This window comes from Thrips palmi, unplaced genomic scaffold (genome assembly GCF_012932325.1).
Source record: "Thrips palmi isolate BJ-2018 unplaced genomic scaffold, TpBJ-2018v1 HiC_scaffold_8, whole genome shotgun sequence".
NCBI lineage: Eukaryota > Metazoa > Arthropoda > Insecta > Thysanoptera > Thripidae > Thrips > Thrips palmi.
The window spans coordinates 12,467,804-12,484,172 of NW_023144635.1; the positions used below are offsets into that span (position 1 = coordinate 12,467,804).

Here is a 16,369-nt window from a genome sequence, read left to right on the forward strand (position 1 = left end):
GCCGCCGACGTCGCGAGGTGTCGCCTCGCCATGTCAAGTGTCCTCCACTCCACTCCACTGCGAGTCCCGATCGCCGCGGGGCCCATGGCCGCCAAGGCCTTGGCCAAGGCCCGCCCCAAAGTTTTCCTCGGTCTCTGCATAATTGAGTCAGTATTCAGTCTGTCACAGCAAGTCGGTCGGGTCGTGTGTGTGTGTGTGTGTGTGTGTGTGTGTGTGTGTAGGTGTTGCGGTTTTGTGGTGTGTGCGTGTGCGGTGTGTGGCGTGTGGGGTGTTGTGTCGTGTTGTGTGTTGTGTGTGTGTGTGTGGTGGTGGGTCGTGTGTGTGTGTGTGTGTGTGTGTGTGTGTGTGTGTGTGTGTGTAGGTGTGGGTGTGTGTGTGGCTGTGGTGTGTGTGGGTGAGGTGTGGGGTGTGTGTGCGTGTTGGGCCTTGTGGGTGTGTGGGTGTGGGCCGTGCGCGGGGGTTGTAGCTCGTGGACCGACATGACCTGCTTGAACTCCTTGCGGAAGTTGTCGTTGAGCCAGGCGTACAGGAAGGGGTTGTAGCACGTGGACGACATGGCCAGGGCGTGCACCATGAAGAAGACCAGGTTGTAGTAGCGCCAGTTGCCGATGGACATGTGGATGTCGTTGATGAGGTTGATGACGTTGAGCGGCATCCAGGACATGCCGAAGACCGTCACCATGGCGATGAGCATGCGGTTGGTGCGGCGCTTGCGCTCGCGGTCCGCCTCCTCCTTGCGGCTCGACTTGCAGCCCGGCTTGAGGCGCGCGTGGTCCGACAGGCGCACCGACACGCAGATGTAGGCGAAGGCGATCACCACCAGCGGCACCAGGAACTGCAGCACCGTGGTCACGCCGGAGTAGATCTGCCGACCGAGTGTCATTTCAGCTCATCAGCGCCGCAAAACGTTACGACCAGAAGCTTTTCTGTTCCATTTTAACAACCAGCCATGCACAGTGGGCCAGAAAACCAGTGGAGGCGGTCCAAATCCCAGACGCGTTTTGAGCTCCAGAGTCGCTAAATGGGACAAGAACCGCGACCCCACCACTGGATTCCTCGTTCGGAGAGCAATCGATTGGTGGGGTCACACGTTCGGTTTGAGTCCCATTTAGCTACTCTGGAGCTCGAAACCAGTCCGGGATTTTGGCCGCCTCCACTGGTCTTCTGGCCCACTTTGTCATGGTGACACTCTTAAACCAAGAAGTTAAGAAACAAAAACAAACAAAAAACAGACGTTAACGTTCAATTGTGATTGATGATAGAAAATCTGCGACTGAAACCTGTCTAAAGTTCTCCGAGGGCCAGGCCTCCTCGCAGTAGGTGTCGTTGAAGGACATGTAGAGGCCGTAGGGCACGGTCACCACCAGGGAGAAGGTCCAGATGCCCAGGATGATGAACAGGCAGGTGGACTGCTTCATGCGCGGCTGCGGACACACACAGAGCGATATGAGACGATGAGCAAGAGGGTCACTCTGTCCTTCTCGCACCCTTGCGGAAAGTCGCGTGGGTGCGAGAGAGACGGGTGGACACCGTTTGTTCTGAAGTTGAAGCCTGCGAGAGCGAGAGCGCCTGCGGACGGCGGGGTAGGCAACCCGGTGGACACGCGTGCACAACGGGACGGCCCGCCGCCACGGCGCTCCGCCCGGCCGGCAGCCAGCGACCGATTCCGAGAGTCGTTTTCGTCGCTCTGTCTCTCTCGCACTCATGGAGCGTATCCCGTATAGGAGCGGGAGAGACAGAGCGACGAAAACGACTCTCGGAATCAGTCCGCCGAGTCCTTCGTCGAAGTGACGACGTGCCCGGCGCTAACTTACACTCCAGTGGAAGTTCCTAGCGCAAAAAAGGGAGGGACACAAATTTGGCGCACGTGGGGGCCGAGCGGGGCCGAGGCCTTTCCGGCCGTTCGGTCCGCCGGGCCGGCGAGGCAAAGCGAGGCAAAGCATCCCCGGGGAGCACGACAAAGGGCCGTGGCCGGAGGGCGTCCTCAAAGGCGTGGCCGAGGCGCCGGGCAGGGCGCCACCTGTAGTGTGGACTCTGACACGTCCCGGGGGGCCGGGCCAGAGTCCCAGGCGGGCGACGGTCGTCACGGCCTCGGCCGCCAGCAGCAGACCGATTCGGAGAGTCGTATTCATCGCTCTGTCTCTCTCGCACCTGTACGGGACGCTTCATGAGTGCGAGAGAGACAGAGCGACGGAAACGACTCTCGGAATCGGTTCCGCTGAAGCGATATTGACATTCCGGCCTTTCGCATTCCGCCCCGGCCTCCAGCCTGGGCCATACCCTTCGACGGCCACGCCAGTTCGGCCGCGGCCTCCCCTCCAGCCGCCGAGCCGAGACACAATGCTGCCGTGAGGATGTGTCTATTCCCAAGATTTTCCTGCGGCAGGAAAATCTTGCAAATAGGCGGTATGCTCCAGGAAAAGCTATCCGCAGGAAAATAGTTTTTTTGGCCGCGTTAGGTTAAGATCTGTCGCGATAGGGTAAGATCTGCTGCGAGTAGGTAAAGATCTGCTGCGAGTAGGTAAAGATCTGCCGCGAGTAGGTAAAGATCTGTCTTTCCCCGTTAGGTTAGGTTATGATAGGTTGCAACCCGTCAATTTTCGGGTCGAGATTCATTCTTGCGAATATCATTTCCTGCATGCGGCACCTCTTCGCAGGAAAACAAACTAACCAACCAGACACGCAGCTCCTGCCAAAACCTTTTCCTGCGAATATCATCGTCCCTGCCGTGACTTATTGAAAGTGGCCGGCCGCCCTGCCGGCACGCTGTCTCTCTCGCACCCCTGCGGCACGCCGCACGAGCGCGAGAGAGACAGAACGTCCAAACCCCCGTTCGGAATCAGCCTTGCTGGACTCCGCCTCCAAGTGGGGGGTGTGCCTGTGCGTGGGCTTGGTTGGAGAGGGTCCTCTGGTGGACTCTTATTTTCACGCGCACTTTCGCGAAGTGCGCAGCGCCACGGACTCGGTGATAACGGAAAATGGAAACAGATTTTCGTTTTCAGTTTTCAGTGTCTGAAGGTTCCGCCCGGCGGGTTCTGCCGCCCACATCTGCATCGCTCTCGGTGCCCGTCGCTTGCGGGTCCGGTCCGCGCTGCGTGGGCTGTGGATTCTGCAGACTTGATTCCGAGAGTCATTTCCGTCGCTCTGTCTCACTCGCACCGTGAAGGGACGCCCCATGAGCGCGAGAGAGACAGAGCGACGAGAACGACGCCCGGAATCAGTCCGCCGGGGATTCTGGATTCCGCGGCCGACATCCGCTCCGCATTGTTGCGGATCGGCTCGCGAATATTGCTGTTGTTTCACTCGGCCCCTCTTTTTCTCCTTTTTCTCTCCGCCGGCCGGGCCGCGTGCTGCCGAGTGAAGTGAAGTGCTCCGTAAACCACCCATGAAGAGGCCGTTTGTTTCGCTGCCGGGCTACGCGGGGCTACGCAGCCTGGCTGCGTGCTGCGCTAGCGGAACCAGACAAATTATTTCCATCTCTGGCCTCGTAATGTCTTTGATGTGCGCGGCGCAGAATTTTTTTTCTTTCCAGTTTTTCCTCCTCTTTTTTTGTACTCCGCGCGTGCCATATAGCCGGGCCAGCGGCAGGCTTTGTACTTTGTAGTGGCCGTTGTTTGCGACGACACTGGCCGAGAAGTGTCTCCAGTCACGAAGGCGAAGGCGTCCGCCCCTCCACCATTTTGCCTCGCCCCGGGCGAGGCCCCGGGCCACAACGCGTCAGCTTGGCGGCAACGCTCTCGGACGGCGAGCTCTCTCTGTCTCTCTCGCACTCGCGGTGCGTCCCGAGTGGGTGCGAGAGAGACAGGCCGACGGGACCCTTCTGGGTTCCCGCGCGGGGGCTCCGTGCACTGGAGGGGGGCCCGGCGGGCGCCTGGGGCATGCGGGGCCCCACGCGGGTGCGGGGGGGGGGCCGGGGGGGGGGGGCCCCGGGCGCGGCGGGGGGGGCTGGTCCGGTGACAAAAAAAGGAACCTTGCCCCAAAAGGTTTTTAATTCCGGAAAAAAAAATTTTTGGAAAAAAATTTTTTGTCCAAAATTTTTTGGGGCCCAAACCACCGGGGGCCCCCAGTTCGCCGGGCCGCTGTTTAAACAACTTTTTTGGCCCCCAAGGGAATGTTCGTTCCAAAATTATTCGTTACTGCAACTTTGGGGGCCCCTTTTTCGGTTACACGGAACAAAAAATTTTCGGGTAACCGACCCCGGTGAGGGGCGGCCCCGGGCGCCGGTTCCCCCCAAAAACCAAAACAAATCCTTGCTCCCCCGGGGGGGGCCCGGGGACCCGGGCCCCCGGGGGGGGGCCGCGTTACACTTTTTTGGGCCCCTTTTTGGGGCAACCCCTTTTGGCTTTTTAATATCCCAAAAAAATTTCTAATTCCGCCGAAAGTTTTGCCGATTTCGGGGGTGCCCCACCCCCCGGCCTCGCCTCCCCGTGTCCCGGGCCCGGGGCCCGGCCGCTTTACCCGCCCCGGGGCCCCCGAGGGAATGTTTTTACCGTTTTCCGCCTTGTTATTTCTTTTTCCGGGGGGGTGGGCGGGCGGTGAGAAAGGGCCGCCGGAAGTACTTTCTGGTGGGGGGGGCGAAATTTTTATGAAAAATTGTTGGGTTGCCTACTTTTAAGGGGCAACACCCAATAGGGTTTGAGACTTCTTTAAAATGTTAAAAATCCAGCGAGCGAAGCGAGCTTAAAGCGAAAATTCAACAATTCTAGACTTAAACACAACTTTTGCCTTTTTAGAGCAAATTTTCCACGCTTTATTGGGGCGAAGCGAGCCAAACGGAAAATAAGGGGGAAAAATTTAAAAAACCTTGCGAGCGAAGCGAGCAAGAAGCCAAAAATCAAAGAATTTTCGACTTTGCTATAATTTTTCTCTATTTCCCAGCTCAAAATGGCACTTTTGTGTCTGAAAATGGGGGGGGCGATGCCCCCCCACCAGATTTTGGGGGGGCAAGTCGCCCCCCCCCGCCCCCACTTCCGGCGCCTGGTGAGGGACGGGACGGGGGGGGGTTATTTTTGGCCCCCCGGGAAAGCGGCCGGCCTCTGGTTCGCGGGTTCTTCCCCCACCATTTGCCCGGACCGTCCCCCTCCCCGCGGACCCAAGACCCCAAGACGCCGTGGGGGCCGGCAGCGGGGGCCGAGGCCGCCCGGACTATTATTCCGAATCCGGCTTTTCGCGCCATTCTCCCCAAGGGGCTTCCGCGGGGGTGCCCGGGAACCCGAGCCGAAAGGTTGGAACGCCCGCGCCCCGCCGCCCCGGCGGGGCGGCGCCCACGGCGAGCAAGGCGGCCCGGGCGTGGCGGCCCGGGCCCCCCGACCAACCAAACTCCAATGACCGCGGGCACGGCCGCACGGCGGCGACGGCCGAGGCCGCCCCCACACGCGCCCCGACCGGCCTCGCGCCCTTGGCTCCGCCCCCCTCCCAGCGCCCGGGTTCGAAAACCCCCTGGGTCCCTTTTCGGCCGCGAAATCCGCCGCCCGCCGGCCGGCCGCGGGGCCCCCCCGGGTCGGCCGTCCCGCATCGCGGGCGCCCCTGGGTGCGGAAACCCCAAAAAGCGGGTTTTTGGCCCGCCGGGTGGCGGGGGCCGGTTAAAAGTGCAAAATTTTTCCCCGGCCGGGGGAGCTGCGCCCCCCCCGGTTTCGGGCCGCCTCGCGGTTTGGCCGGCCGGCGGCTCGGGGCAGTGTTTCGTCGTGCTGTCTCTTTTGCACTCACGGGGGACTGCCGTCCGGGTGCGGGAGAGCAGACAAATCATGGAAAGTCCTTTTCAAGGAGAAAAACAGAATTGCGGAGAAATCAGTCTACAGTGGTGTCGCGCGCCGCGCGGTCTCTAAAACAGTGTCCGGACCCACAGCTTTGCAAACCCACGCCGCCCACGACACGGCACGCGTTATCTCGGGAGAGAGAGAGAGAGAGAGAGAGAGAGAGAGAGAGAGAGAGAGAGAGAGAGAGAGAGAGAGAGAGAGAGAGAGAGAGAGAGAGAGAGAGAGATGTGTACGGACGCGCGTAGCAGGCCTACTCGCTACCCGTTTTACCGCGCCTAGCCGTCCTATGATAAGCCGCTTCCCCCTCCCCTCCGCAGCCATTAGCCTAATGCGGCCGGTACGTGTGGCATTTGGGGGAGGGGGGGGGAGGGCAGACAACACGTGACGCCACTCGACCGGTCGCCCCGAACCGCAGTCCCCAGTCCCCAGGGGCTGTGGCGATCGCACTCGAACGCCCCGCCCCGCCCGGCGGCCTGGCGGTCACGTCGACGGCGTCAGTCACATGGAAACGAACCGAACGCCCCCTCGCTGGCATTCGCGGGGACGGCGGAAAAAAGGCGGAAGGAAGAAGAAGAAGAAGTTTCTTTATCTTTCGTGCGGTCTGGTTCCGGCCCTGCCCACTAGTAATGTCCTGCGCTGCGGGGACGAAGGGGGCTGGCACGGGTTGGAGGGACATTTCGACACCTGAACAGAAGACCCGGCTATCTTTTCAGAGCGATTTGAGAACCGGCTACCTTTTCAGAGTGATCCGAGAATCGGCTATCTTTTCAAAGCGACCTGAGAACCGGCTATCTTTTACGAGCGATCCGAGAAGCGGCTATCTTTTCAGAGCGGTCCGAGAACCGGCTAACTGACTTTTTTTAAGAAATTGAGTTTCTTACATTAAAATAATCCGCATCACCTGTTCTATCGACTAATGTAAGAAACTTAATTTCTTAAAAAAAGTCAGTTAGCCGGTTCTCGGACCGCTCTGAAAAGAAAGCCGGTTCTCGGATCGCTCGTAAAAGATAGTCGGTTCTCAGGTCGCTTTGAAAAGATAGCCGATTCTCGGATCGCTCTGAAAAGGTAGCCGGTTCTCAAATCGCTCTGAAAAGATAGCCGGGTCTTCTGTTCAGGTGTCGATTTTTGCGCGTGTGCTGGCCAGTGCCCGCTGCGCAGTGCCCGCCGGCCATGCGAGCAGGCGGAGTATTCTGAGAGGAATAAAAGTGAATAAGGAGAAGGATGCGGAGGGAGGCCTTGCCGGCCTTGCCCCGGGCAGGCACCGCAGTCTGCGGAGTGGGAGGTTTCCCTGTACCTCTCTCGCACTCATGGGGCGTTCCGTGCGCGTGCGAGAGAGGCAGGCCGACGGGACTGCAGAGGTGTGTGGGTCGCGGCGGCGATTCATCAGTGTCACAGTCATGGCGGCCCGGGCCGGACGGGTCTCGGTGGCGCGCCGTGCCGTGCCGCGGCGGCGGGGGAGTCTTGGTGGCGCTGGCGCTACCCTGGCCGGTAACGCAGGTGGACAGCGCGACGACCTCTGCAGAAAGTGACACGACGTCGCCGTCCACGCCGCCGCCGCACAGTGGGCCAGAAGACCGGTGGGGGCGGCCGCAACTCTACACGCTTTTTGAGCTCCGGAGTGGGTAAATGGGACTCGAACCTAACGTGTGACCCCACCAATGGCTTGCTCTCCGAACGAGGAATCCATTGGTGGGGTCACATGTTCGGTTCGAGTCCTGTTCAGCGATTCTGGAGTTCAAAACGCGTCTAGAATAGAATTTTAGCCGCCCCCACCGGTCCTCTGGCCCACTGTGCGCCGCCGCAGCAGTCTCCGAGAGTTGTTTCCGTCACCCTGTCTCTCTCGCACTCATGGGTCACACCGTGTAGGTGCGAGGGAGACAGAGCGACGAATCAGTCTGCTGGACCAACACGACGGCGTCATCGCCATGTAATACCTTAACCGCCGCTGTGTGACCAGCCGAGCGATTCCGTCACCCGCGCACTTCTCCCTCTCTCTCTCTCTCTCTCTCTCTCTCTCTCTCTCTCTCTCTCTCTCTCTCTCTCTCTCTCTCTCTCAGACCGTTACGGCACACTCCGTGAGTGCGAGAGAGACAGAGCGGGCGGACTGAAGAGTGCGCTTGGGGCGAATATGAGCCGCCAAAGCGTGGGCGACGCGGAGAATTCGACTCGCCGCCTCCTCTCCTCCAAGCACCCCAAGTGCGTCGTCGTCTGGCGGCGGCGGCGCGGCGTCGCGTCCGACTCGGCCTTCATCTCGTCGTTATGGCCACTTTGCGCGGCCAGTAACGGCACGGCGCTTTATAGAGCGGCACTGTCCCGCCCAGATTGATTTCGCCCCGCCTCCGCCTTCGCCGCGCTCATCAAGACCCTCCACCGCCACCGCGGCCGCGGACCGCGTCGCCGCGAGTCGCCGCGAGGGACCGCATCGCGGCGTGTTGCGCCTGCAGACCGATTCCGAGAGTCGTTTCCGTCGCTCTGTCTCTTTCGCACTCACGGGGGCGTCCCGTACAGGTGCGAGAGAGACAGAGCGACGACAACGACTCCGTCTGCGATTCGGCGCGCGGCACGCCGCTTTTGCCTGGCACTGTAAGGGAAGGTGGGGTACCATGTGACACGGCCACCATGTGACATTGGCTTTTTCTCCCAAACGGCTCGCTATCCAACAGCGGTAAGAAGACTCAAAGGAAGGTATCAAGAAGGGGCATCGACGTCGAACAGGCCGTGACTGTGCGTCGAACAGGGCGGAAAGTAGAGACACGAGAAATTTTTACCCCCCCAAAACAGGTAATTGGAATTTGTTTCTATTTCACGCCGCGTCCGCTTTTCACCTTTTAAACACACTTAAACGGCCTATGCCTTGCAGGATGTTCTCCTTTGATGTTTTAAGCGTAAAATAAGCTTGGGCTCGCTTCTCTATCGCAAGGGATAAGGGCGCAGTTGTCAATTCCTCGAAAGCCACCCCTTCGGTCACGATGTGACACTCGATGTGGGGCACGATGTGACACCTTCTCTAATCCGCGATTTTCCTGTTTTCCCCAATAAGTCCTGCTTTTGTGTGTTGTAGGCGTGGGATATTACACTAACCCTTGTGTGAATGTGTTTGAGAGAGGTTAGGGGTGGCTGGGCGTCTCTGGGGGCTCGAAGGCAAAGCCTAGCGCCGCCTGGTGGCCAGGTTTGGAACTACAAAGGAGTTGGCCTCTGCAGACGACACCCATGGCCGGGCGCGGGCCGGGCCGACCTGCAGACGGTACACTGAGAATGAATGGGTCACCACCATCACCCATTAATGGGTGATGCAACTTCGTTGCCCAATTTTAGGTGACGAAAAAATCATCACCCGAAATTTGGTAACAGGCGTTCGGTCGCCCAAATTTGGGTAACGCCGTCGACGACGCCGGCCGGGGCCAGCACGATGACCGGAGGCCTCAACGCCACATTGGATCATCGTGGTGGCCCCGGAAGTACGTCATCGGGGACGTCACGGCGTCGTCGACGGCGTTACCCAAATTGGGGTGACGATTTTATGACTGCCAAAATTTGGTCACCGCTGGCTCGTCACCCAAATTTGGGCGACGATGCGTGCGACAAAAATAAGTTGACTTTTTAAAATAAATTGTATTTTGATTAACATAGATGTGTTTCCTTGCTTTCCTAACCATTTTTGAAATACATCTACGAATATTTCCATTGAAAAACAGCAATTTTTACACATTAGTCTGAGGTGTCACATGGTGCCCAGGGGCTGTCACATGGTGAACTCAGTGGTACACCATGTGACATTTTACATGCACCCAATCAAACTTGGATACCTTCGCAACCAATCGAGGTAAAATGAAAAAGCTCAACGGGACTTTGAAGCTAAGGGACCCCTCTTTGTCGGCACGAGCAGTATGGATCCGTACAATTGTTAGTTTCGTGTTGGCGGGCATCCGCCTAAAAGTGTCACATGGTACCCCACCTTCCCTTACGTGGCGTAATGACTGCGGCCGGAGCGGGCGCGGCGGCGCCCCACCCCGCCCACTTGTTACGCCCGGGGCACTCCATGTGGTGCCCGGGGCAGGCGTGGCGGCGCCCAGAGGCCAGCGCTGCCGCCCGGAGTGGCCCGGGGCGGCCCAGCCAGCAGACTGATTCCGGGAGTCGCCGTCGTCGCTCTGTCTCTCTCGCACCCATAGGGACGCCCCATGAGTGCGAGAGAGACAGAGCGACGAAAACGACTCTCGGAATCAGTCTGCTGACCGCCATGGCGCGCCATCCGCATAGCTTCCGAGCTCTTCCTCTTCCGCGAGGGCCGCGGCCCGGCCGGCCGGCCGGGGCCTAATGGCGCACGAAATTGATAAAGCCCTTCCGGAGGGCCGCCCCGCCCGGCCGCGCCGTCTCTCTCGCACCCACTACACTGGGCGGACGGCCCACTCGTGCGAGGGAGACGGAGCGACGTCCTGCTGACCGAGGCCCTGACAGTGCCCCTCACGGCGCCGCCCGGCGCCGCCGCAGTATCCGAAACCGAATGACCGGCCGAACTCGCCAAGTTAGATTTAGTTGTGAATCGGGTGGGCCGTTTCATTCTGGACCATTTCGTTTTTTCGGCCTTGGTCCTTTTCTGGCAGTTGTGCCCACGCGCACAGTGGGCCAGACGACCGGCAGGCGAAACCTCTAGACGCGTTTTGAACTCCAGAATCGCTAAACAGGACTCGAACCGAACGTGTGACCCCTAGTGTTCCGCATTGGGCGGGTCGCTTCGGGTTCTGTGAAAATTCGACCGCAGCGCTGCACCGCGACGTGTCATCGAAACTAAAAAACCGAAGTGGCTCCGAAGTGCCGCCGAAGACACGGCTTGGACATCGGCTGGCTCGGAAGCAGCCCCTCCTCGCCCCTCGCCCTGCATGTGACACAAACCGTCCCGACAGGTGCTGCCCTCTAGTCGGCAAAAGTAGCCAAGACGATCGGGTTGACGGCCGCCCGATGCCGTCCGAGCCGCTTGCTCATCGGGCGGGCCGGATCGGGCCGTCGACTGTCAGCGCCATCGGGCGGTGCAAAATCGTACGACCCGCCCGATGCGGAACACTAGTGACCCCACCAATGGATTCCTCGTTCGGCGAGCAACCCATTGGTGGGGTCACACGTTCGGTTCGAGTCCTGTTTAGCAACTATGGAGCTCAAAAGGCGTCTGGAATTTTGGCCGCCTCCACCGGTCTTCTGGCCCACTGTGCGACCCGGTCCGGCAACTATACGAACTTGGCGGCCCACCGCCTTGCCTTGCAGACCTTCCCGGTGTAGACCGAGGGGACCGACACAGTGCCCCGTCGCGCAAACCCGCCAGCCGCGCCAGCTAGAGAGACCAAACGAGCGGACTTGGCTGTCCGTTTGTCCGGAAAAAAACGAAGGTGCGAGCTTCGGCTCGTTCGGCTCCGTTTCGTGCCGACCGGGGGCGGACACGGCAAAGCTCCCCAGGCTCGGACGCCGAAGGGGCCCCGAAGAGCGGCCGACGGGTCGCTCGGAGCCGAACGACAGCCGCTAGAAACCTTTGACTACCAGACAGCACCTGTGGGGGAGGGTTTTGTGACAGCTGCTGGGGGGGGTAGGGGGGGGTCTCTATTGGATGCTTCCGAAAAAAGCGGGTCGATCCGGAAACGAGGTTTCAACGAGCGTTCGGTGACGAGTTCGGGTATCTTCGGCAGCCGAAAAATGCTTCGGCTCGCAACACATGCCGAAGCCGCCGACAGCAGTGTCCGCTCATTTGTCTCTCTCAGTGCCAGCCTCGGCGCCAGCCCATTCACAACTTTTGTTTATGGGATTCATAATGCGGCCCTAAGCAAGGAGCCAGGAAGGGGGCTGCCGGCCCCCACGCCCCAGAAGCCCCTCCGGCGGCCCGGAGGGGGGGGGGCGTGAAATTTAGGCAGGAAAGGCGTGTGGCAATGTGCGCAGCCTTGACGCAGTCTTAAAGCGCCATGCCTCAGGTGGTACACGAGGAGCGCATCCTTCTTGTTGTTGCCCAGCACCCTCCAGTGGCGGGTCTAGAGGCGGCCAGGGGGTGGCGGAGTAGCTCTTTTTGCCTACTAGCAGGGGCAAAGTATGGCTGTTGGCCTTCATTTCCGGCGGCTACCTAAGGGTCATGGGGGTGGGGGACAAAAGCCCCCTTTCCCCTGTGTCCCAGCCTGCACCCTTCCTGGAGCCGAGGGATGGGGGAGGCGGGCTCGAATTTCCCAGCGCCATCATTTGAGTGGTGGCCGCGCCTGCCGAGTCCTGGACCTTGTCCTGGCGCCGGGGCCGGCGGGACGGACCCTGCCCGAGTCGGGCCGAGACTGGGGCGGCCCGGTCTCATTAAGGGGGCCGGGACAGCAACTTGTCAGGCCGGGCCTGCCTCACCTGGAACGGGTAGATGATGACGAAGTAGCGGTCGATGGCGATGGAGGTGAGCGTCAGCGTGGAGATGTACACGCTCGTGCCCTGCGCGTAGGTGACCAGGTGGCACATGACCTGGCCGAACACCCAGCGGCCCACGAACGAGTAGAGCGGCGTGAAGGGCACGGCCAGGATGCAGAGCAGGATGTCGGACAGGGCCAGGTTGGTGATGAAGAAGTTGGTGACGGTCTGCATGGCGCGGTTGCGGCCCACCACGTAGCAGACGAGCACGTTGCCGAACACGCCCAGCACGAAGATGGTGGTGTACAGGATGCAGAAGAAGGCCTGCACGGCCGGGTACGTGATGACGTCATCGTCCTCGCAGTTGTCGCCGCAGTTGTCGGGGTGCGCCGAGGCGTTGACGGCGCTGCCGTTGGCGGTCTGGTTGAGGCCGTGCACGGCCTGCAGCACGAGGCCCGGGCCGGCGGACGGCAGCACGCCCGCCATGGTCGTCATGACGGTCTACGTGGTGGCCGGGCTAGGCCGGGGCCTGGAACAGAGAAGCGTTCAAACAGGGATCAGCTTCCAGAAGAAGAAGTGTCACATTGTCTCCGCGCCTCCTCGGGCATTCTCCTCACTCGAACTCGAAACGGCCCAGAATGTTGCCGTCGGCGCTCTGCGACGCGGGGCGTGGGAGGCCTCGGGCCGGTCGTTCCACGCCGGCTGCAGCGCGGCCCTGGCCGAGGCCACCGAGGCCGCCGAGGCCGTGTGGCGTGACATCGCGCCCTTAGCAATAACCGCCCCGCTTCCATCCTGTCCCGGCCGATAAAGGGGAAGGGCCGATAAATTGGCGATCATCGGACGACTCGGAGCGTCGGGCCGTCAGGACGGGGTGAATGCCTGGGGCCATGAGGCGCGCCGAGCCCAGGCGTGCCAGGTCGCTAGACCAGGGCGTACCAGGCCGGAGCGTGCCAGGCTGCCAGGCCGGGCGTGCCAGGCCGGGGCGTGCCAGGCCGGGGCGTGCCAGGCCGGGGCTGCCAGGCCGGTGGCGTGCCAGGCCGGGGCGTGCCAGGCCGGGGCGTGCCAGCCGGGGTGCCCAGGCCGGGGCGTGCCAGGCCGTGGCGTGCCAGGCCGGGGCGTGCCAGCGTCCGGGGCGTGCCAGGCCGGGGCGTGCCAGGCCGGGGCGTGCCACCGGGCATGCCAGGCCGGGCGTGCCAGGCCGGGGCGTGCCAGGCCGGGGCGTGCCAGGCCGGGGCGTGCCAGGCCGGGCGTGCCAGGCCGGGGCGTGCCAGGCCGGGGCGTGCCAGGCCGGGGCGTGCCAGGCCGGGGCGTGCCAGGCCGGGGCGTGCCAGGCCGGGGCGTGCCAGGCCGGGGCGTGCCAGGCCGGGGCGTGCCAGGCCGGGGCGTGCGGCGTGGCCCACGACCGCACTGGGTGGAAAATGGATTAGCAGCCGGTGGTGGGAACCGCGTGCGGTACCCGTGGCCGGCGTGGCGGCGCCCTCACCACCCGCCCGTTCCCGGACGACGACGGCGACGCGCTGAATATTCAGCCACTGTGGCGCCTCGGCATCCTCGACCCGCCCTCGACCCGGAGTGTCGCGGAAAGTTATCTGTTGGCCGCCCACGACGACGCCGACGAGGCCGAGGCCGCCGAGGACGCGGGCCGCTCCACCTCGTCCCTGATTTGCATAGCCCGCCGTCGGCCCGGGGCGGCGCTCTGCAGACTGATTCCGAGCGTCGTTTTCGTCGCTCTGTCTCTCTCGCACTCATGGAGCGTGCTGTATGGGTGCGAGAGAGACAGAGCGACGAAAACGACTCTCGGAATGTGTCTGCTGGCGGCGCTATGGCGGCGCGCTGCCGGAGAAACCCGAGGAAGTGGGGAAATTGGGCCGGATGTGTGTGCGGATGGCGCTCCCCGTATTCGCGGAGTTACCTGTGGCCTCCGCCGCACCCTCCACCGCGCCCTCCACCGCGCCCTCCACCGCGCCCTCCACCACACCCTCCGCCCCGCCCTCCGCCGCGCCCTCCACCACGCCCTTTACAGCACCCTCCACCACGCCCTCCACCGCGCCCTCCACCACACCCTCCACTACGCCCTCCACCACACCCTCCACCACGCCCTCCACCGCGCCCTCCACTACGCCCTCCACCACACCCTCCACCACGCCCTCCACCGCGCCCTCCACCACACCCTCCACTACGCCCTCCACCACACCCTCCACTACGCCCTCCACTACGCCCTCCGCCGCATCCTCCGCCGCGCCCTCCACCGTAAGACTGCTCCCGTGGTTGCCGCGGGGAAGACCGGGGAGCGCAGAGTGCGTCGACAAAATTCCGCTGGCTTTGTTAGGTTTCTCTTTCACTCTCGATCCAGTGATAAAAATTCATCAGAGAAAACGAAATTTCAGGATTAAATAACGTCCAGGACGCGCGGTCCCTGCCTTTACCTGCGGGTAACGGAGTCCCCCGGGCCAACTCTGGCAGAAGGAAAATCTTTCAGCTTTGCCTTTTATTTTATGTAAAAGGATAAAGCTGCGAGAAAATTCCGGTTTTACGGCGCGCGCAGCGCTTTGAGGTGCGGAGTTAGTTTGCAGGGAAAAGGCGCGAAAAAGGCGGCGTGGTAATTCGGGGCGAGCGAAGAACCGTGCCAGGCGGCCCGCGCCGCTAGCCATCTCGCGGCACGCGCCGTGGACTGATTCCGCGAGTCGCTTTCGTCGCTCTGTCTCTCTCGCACTCATGGGGCGTTTCTTAAAGGTGCGAGAGAGACAGAGCGACGAAAGCGACTCTCGGAAGTCTTGCCGCTGGATAGCGCACTCTAAATGTTCTACAGTGAAGATTCTCCATATATGGTGAAAATGTTCCATATATGTGGTGCAGCTGACTTCGTAACATACCATCGAGAATTCACTGTACCTTATGGAGTTTCACGAATTTCGTTGGTATTATGGAGAAAATCTCCACCATATTATGTAGGTGCAGCCTTTCACCGTAAGACATTTACTGTGCGCACGCGGTAAAGAGGGCAAATGAGAGAAGTTGCGCCAATCCGCCGGCCGAGCCTCTATCTCCCGCACGCGCGGTCCGAAAACAAACAAAAGCCGAAATGAAGGTACACCCGAAGTTACGCGGCCGTCGCTGTAGCCAACTGGAGTCCGGCCGTTCAGCCGGCGAATCGTCGGACCAGCAGGTTGATTCCGTCACTCTCTCCTCTCTCTCTCTCTCTCTCTCTCTCTCTCTCTCTCTCTCTCTCTCTCTCCCTCTCTTTGTACGGGACACACCCTGAGTGCGAGAGAGACCGCGCGACGAAAACGACTCTCGGAATCAGTCTGCGGGTGCCGCCCGCTACGCGTGCCTCGCGTGCCTCTGCGGTGCCGCGCGGCCCTTGGCCCAGCAAGGCAAGGAGGAAGTCACAGGGAATGCGCAACGATGGCGCCAAACAGACGCAACGGCCGGCAAGGGGTTGCTCCACGTCCACGTCGTTCCGCGTCGTCCGCGGTGCAGCGGCTTGTGATGAATAAATGAGCGGGCGAGTTAGTCGGCGCCGAGCACGTGGCGCTCTTACCTCGCTCGTTTACCTCGCCCGGCAAGGCAGGGCCGCCAGGGCACGGCGACGTCTTTGGCGGAGGCCTTCCCTCGTGGAGCGTTCACTGGCGCACAGTGGGCCAGAAGACCGGTGGAGGCGGTCAAAATCCCGTACGCGTTTCGAGCTCCAGCGTCGCTAAATGGGACTCGAACGGAACGTATGACCCCACCAATGCATTGCTCTCCGAACGAGGAATCCATTGGTGGGGTCACACGTCCGGTTCGGGTGACGGTTAGCGACTCTGGAGCTCAAAACGCGTCTGGAGTTTGGCCGCCTCCACCGGTCCTCTGGCCCACTGTGGGGCCGCGGCCGTCGTGGAGGCCTTCCCGCCGCGCTGCCGCCATTCGAGCGGCACAAAAATGGGCAAGATAATAATTGGACCGTTCTCCTCGGTTCCCTTCGGCTCCCTTCGGCTGGCCGGGCTGCGGGCTGCGCGCTGCGCTGGTAATAAACTTGGCCGCCCCCCGGTGCGCGGCGCGGCGCTGCGCCCCAAAAGAAGTGTTTGATGGTGTACTGTTGCAGGACGTACCCTTCTTGCTTCTGGCTGCTTTCTGGCGGGGGTCGCGCGCGGTTTTCATCACCATTCCCCCTCCGCTTTCTGTCGCCGCGTTTCCCGTGCTGGGTTAGTTGGCTCGGAGACAGTGCGTCCTTGACGGCGGACTCGTCGACCTGCAGGCTGATTTCCCAGAGTCTC

At 61.5% G+C, this 16,369-nt stretch overlaps 1 protein-coding gene across 1 annotated transcript in view; it reads right to left on the reverse strand.

Moving 5' to 3' along the window:
* Positions 1-16,369, reverse strand: part of LOC117653251 (prolactin-releasing peptide receptor-like) — a 70,266-nt gene that overhangs the window by 5,870 nt on the left and 48,027 nt on the right. Inside the window, exons 3-5 of the mRNA XM_034398809.1 lie at positions 12,117-12,642; positions 1,281-1,424; positions 485-865 (exon numbers count right to left, since the gene is read on the reverse strand). Coding sequence (XP_034254700.1) covers positions 485-865; positions 1,281-1,424; positions 12,117-12,608 — 1,017 coding nt within the window. The 5' untranslated portion in view covers positions 12,609-12,642. The remainder of the gene's footprint in view (positions 1-484; positions 866-1,280; positions 1,425-12,116; positions 12,643-16,369) is intronic.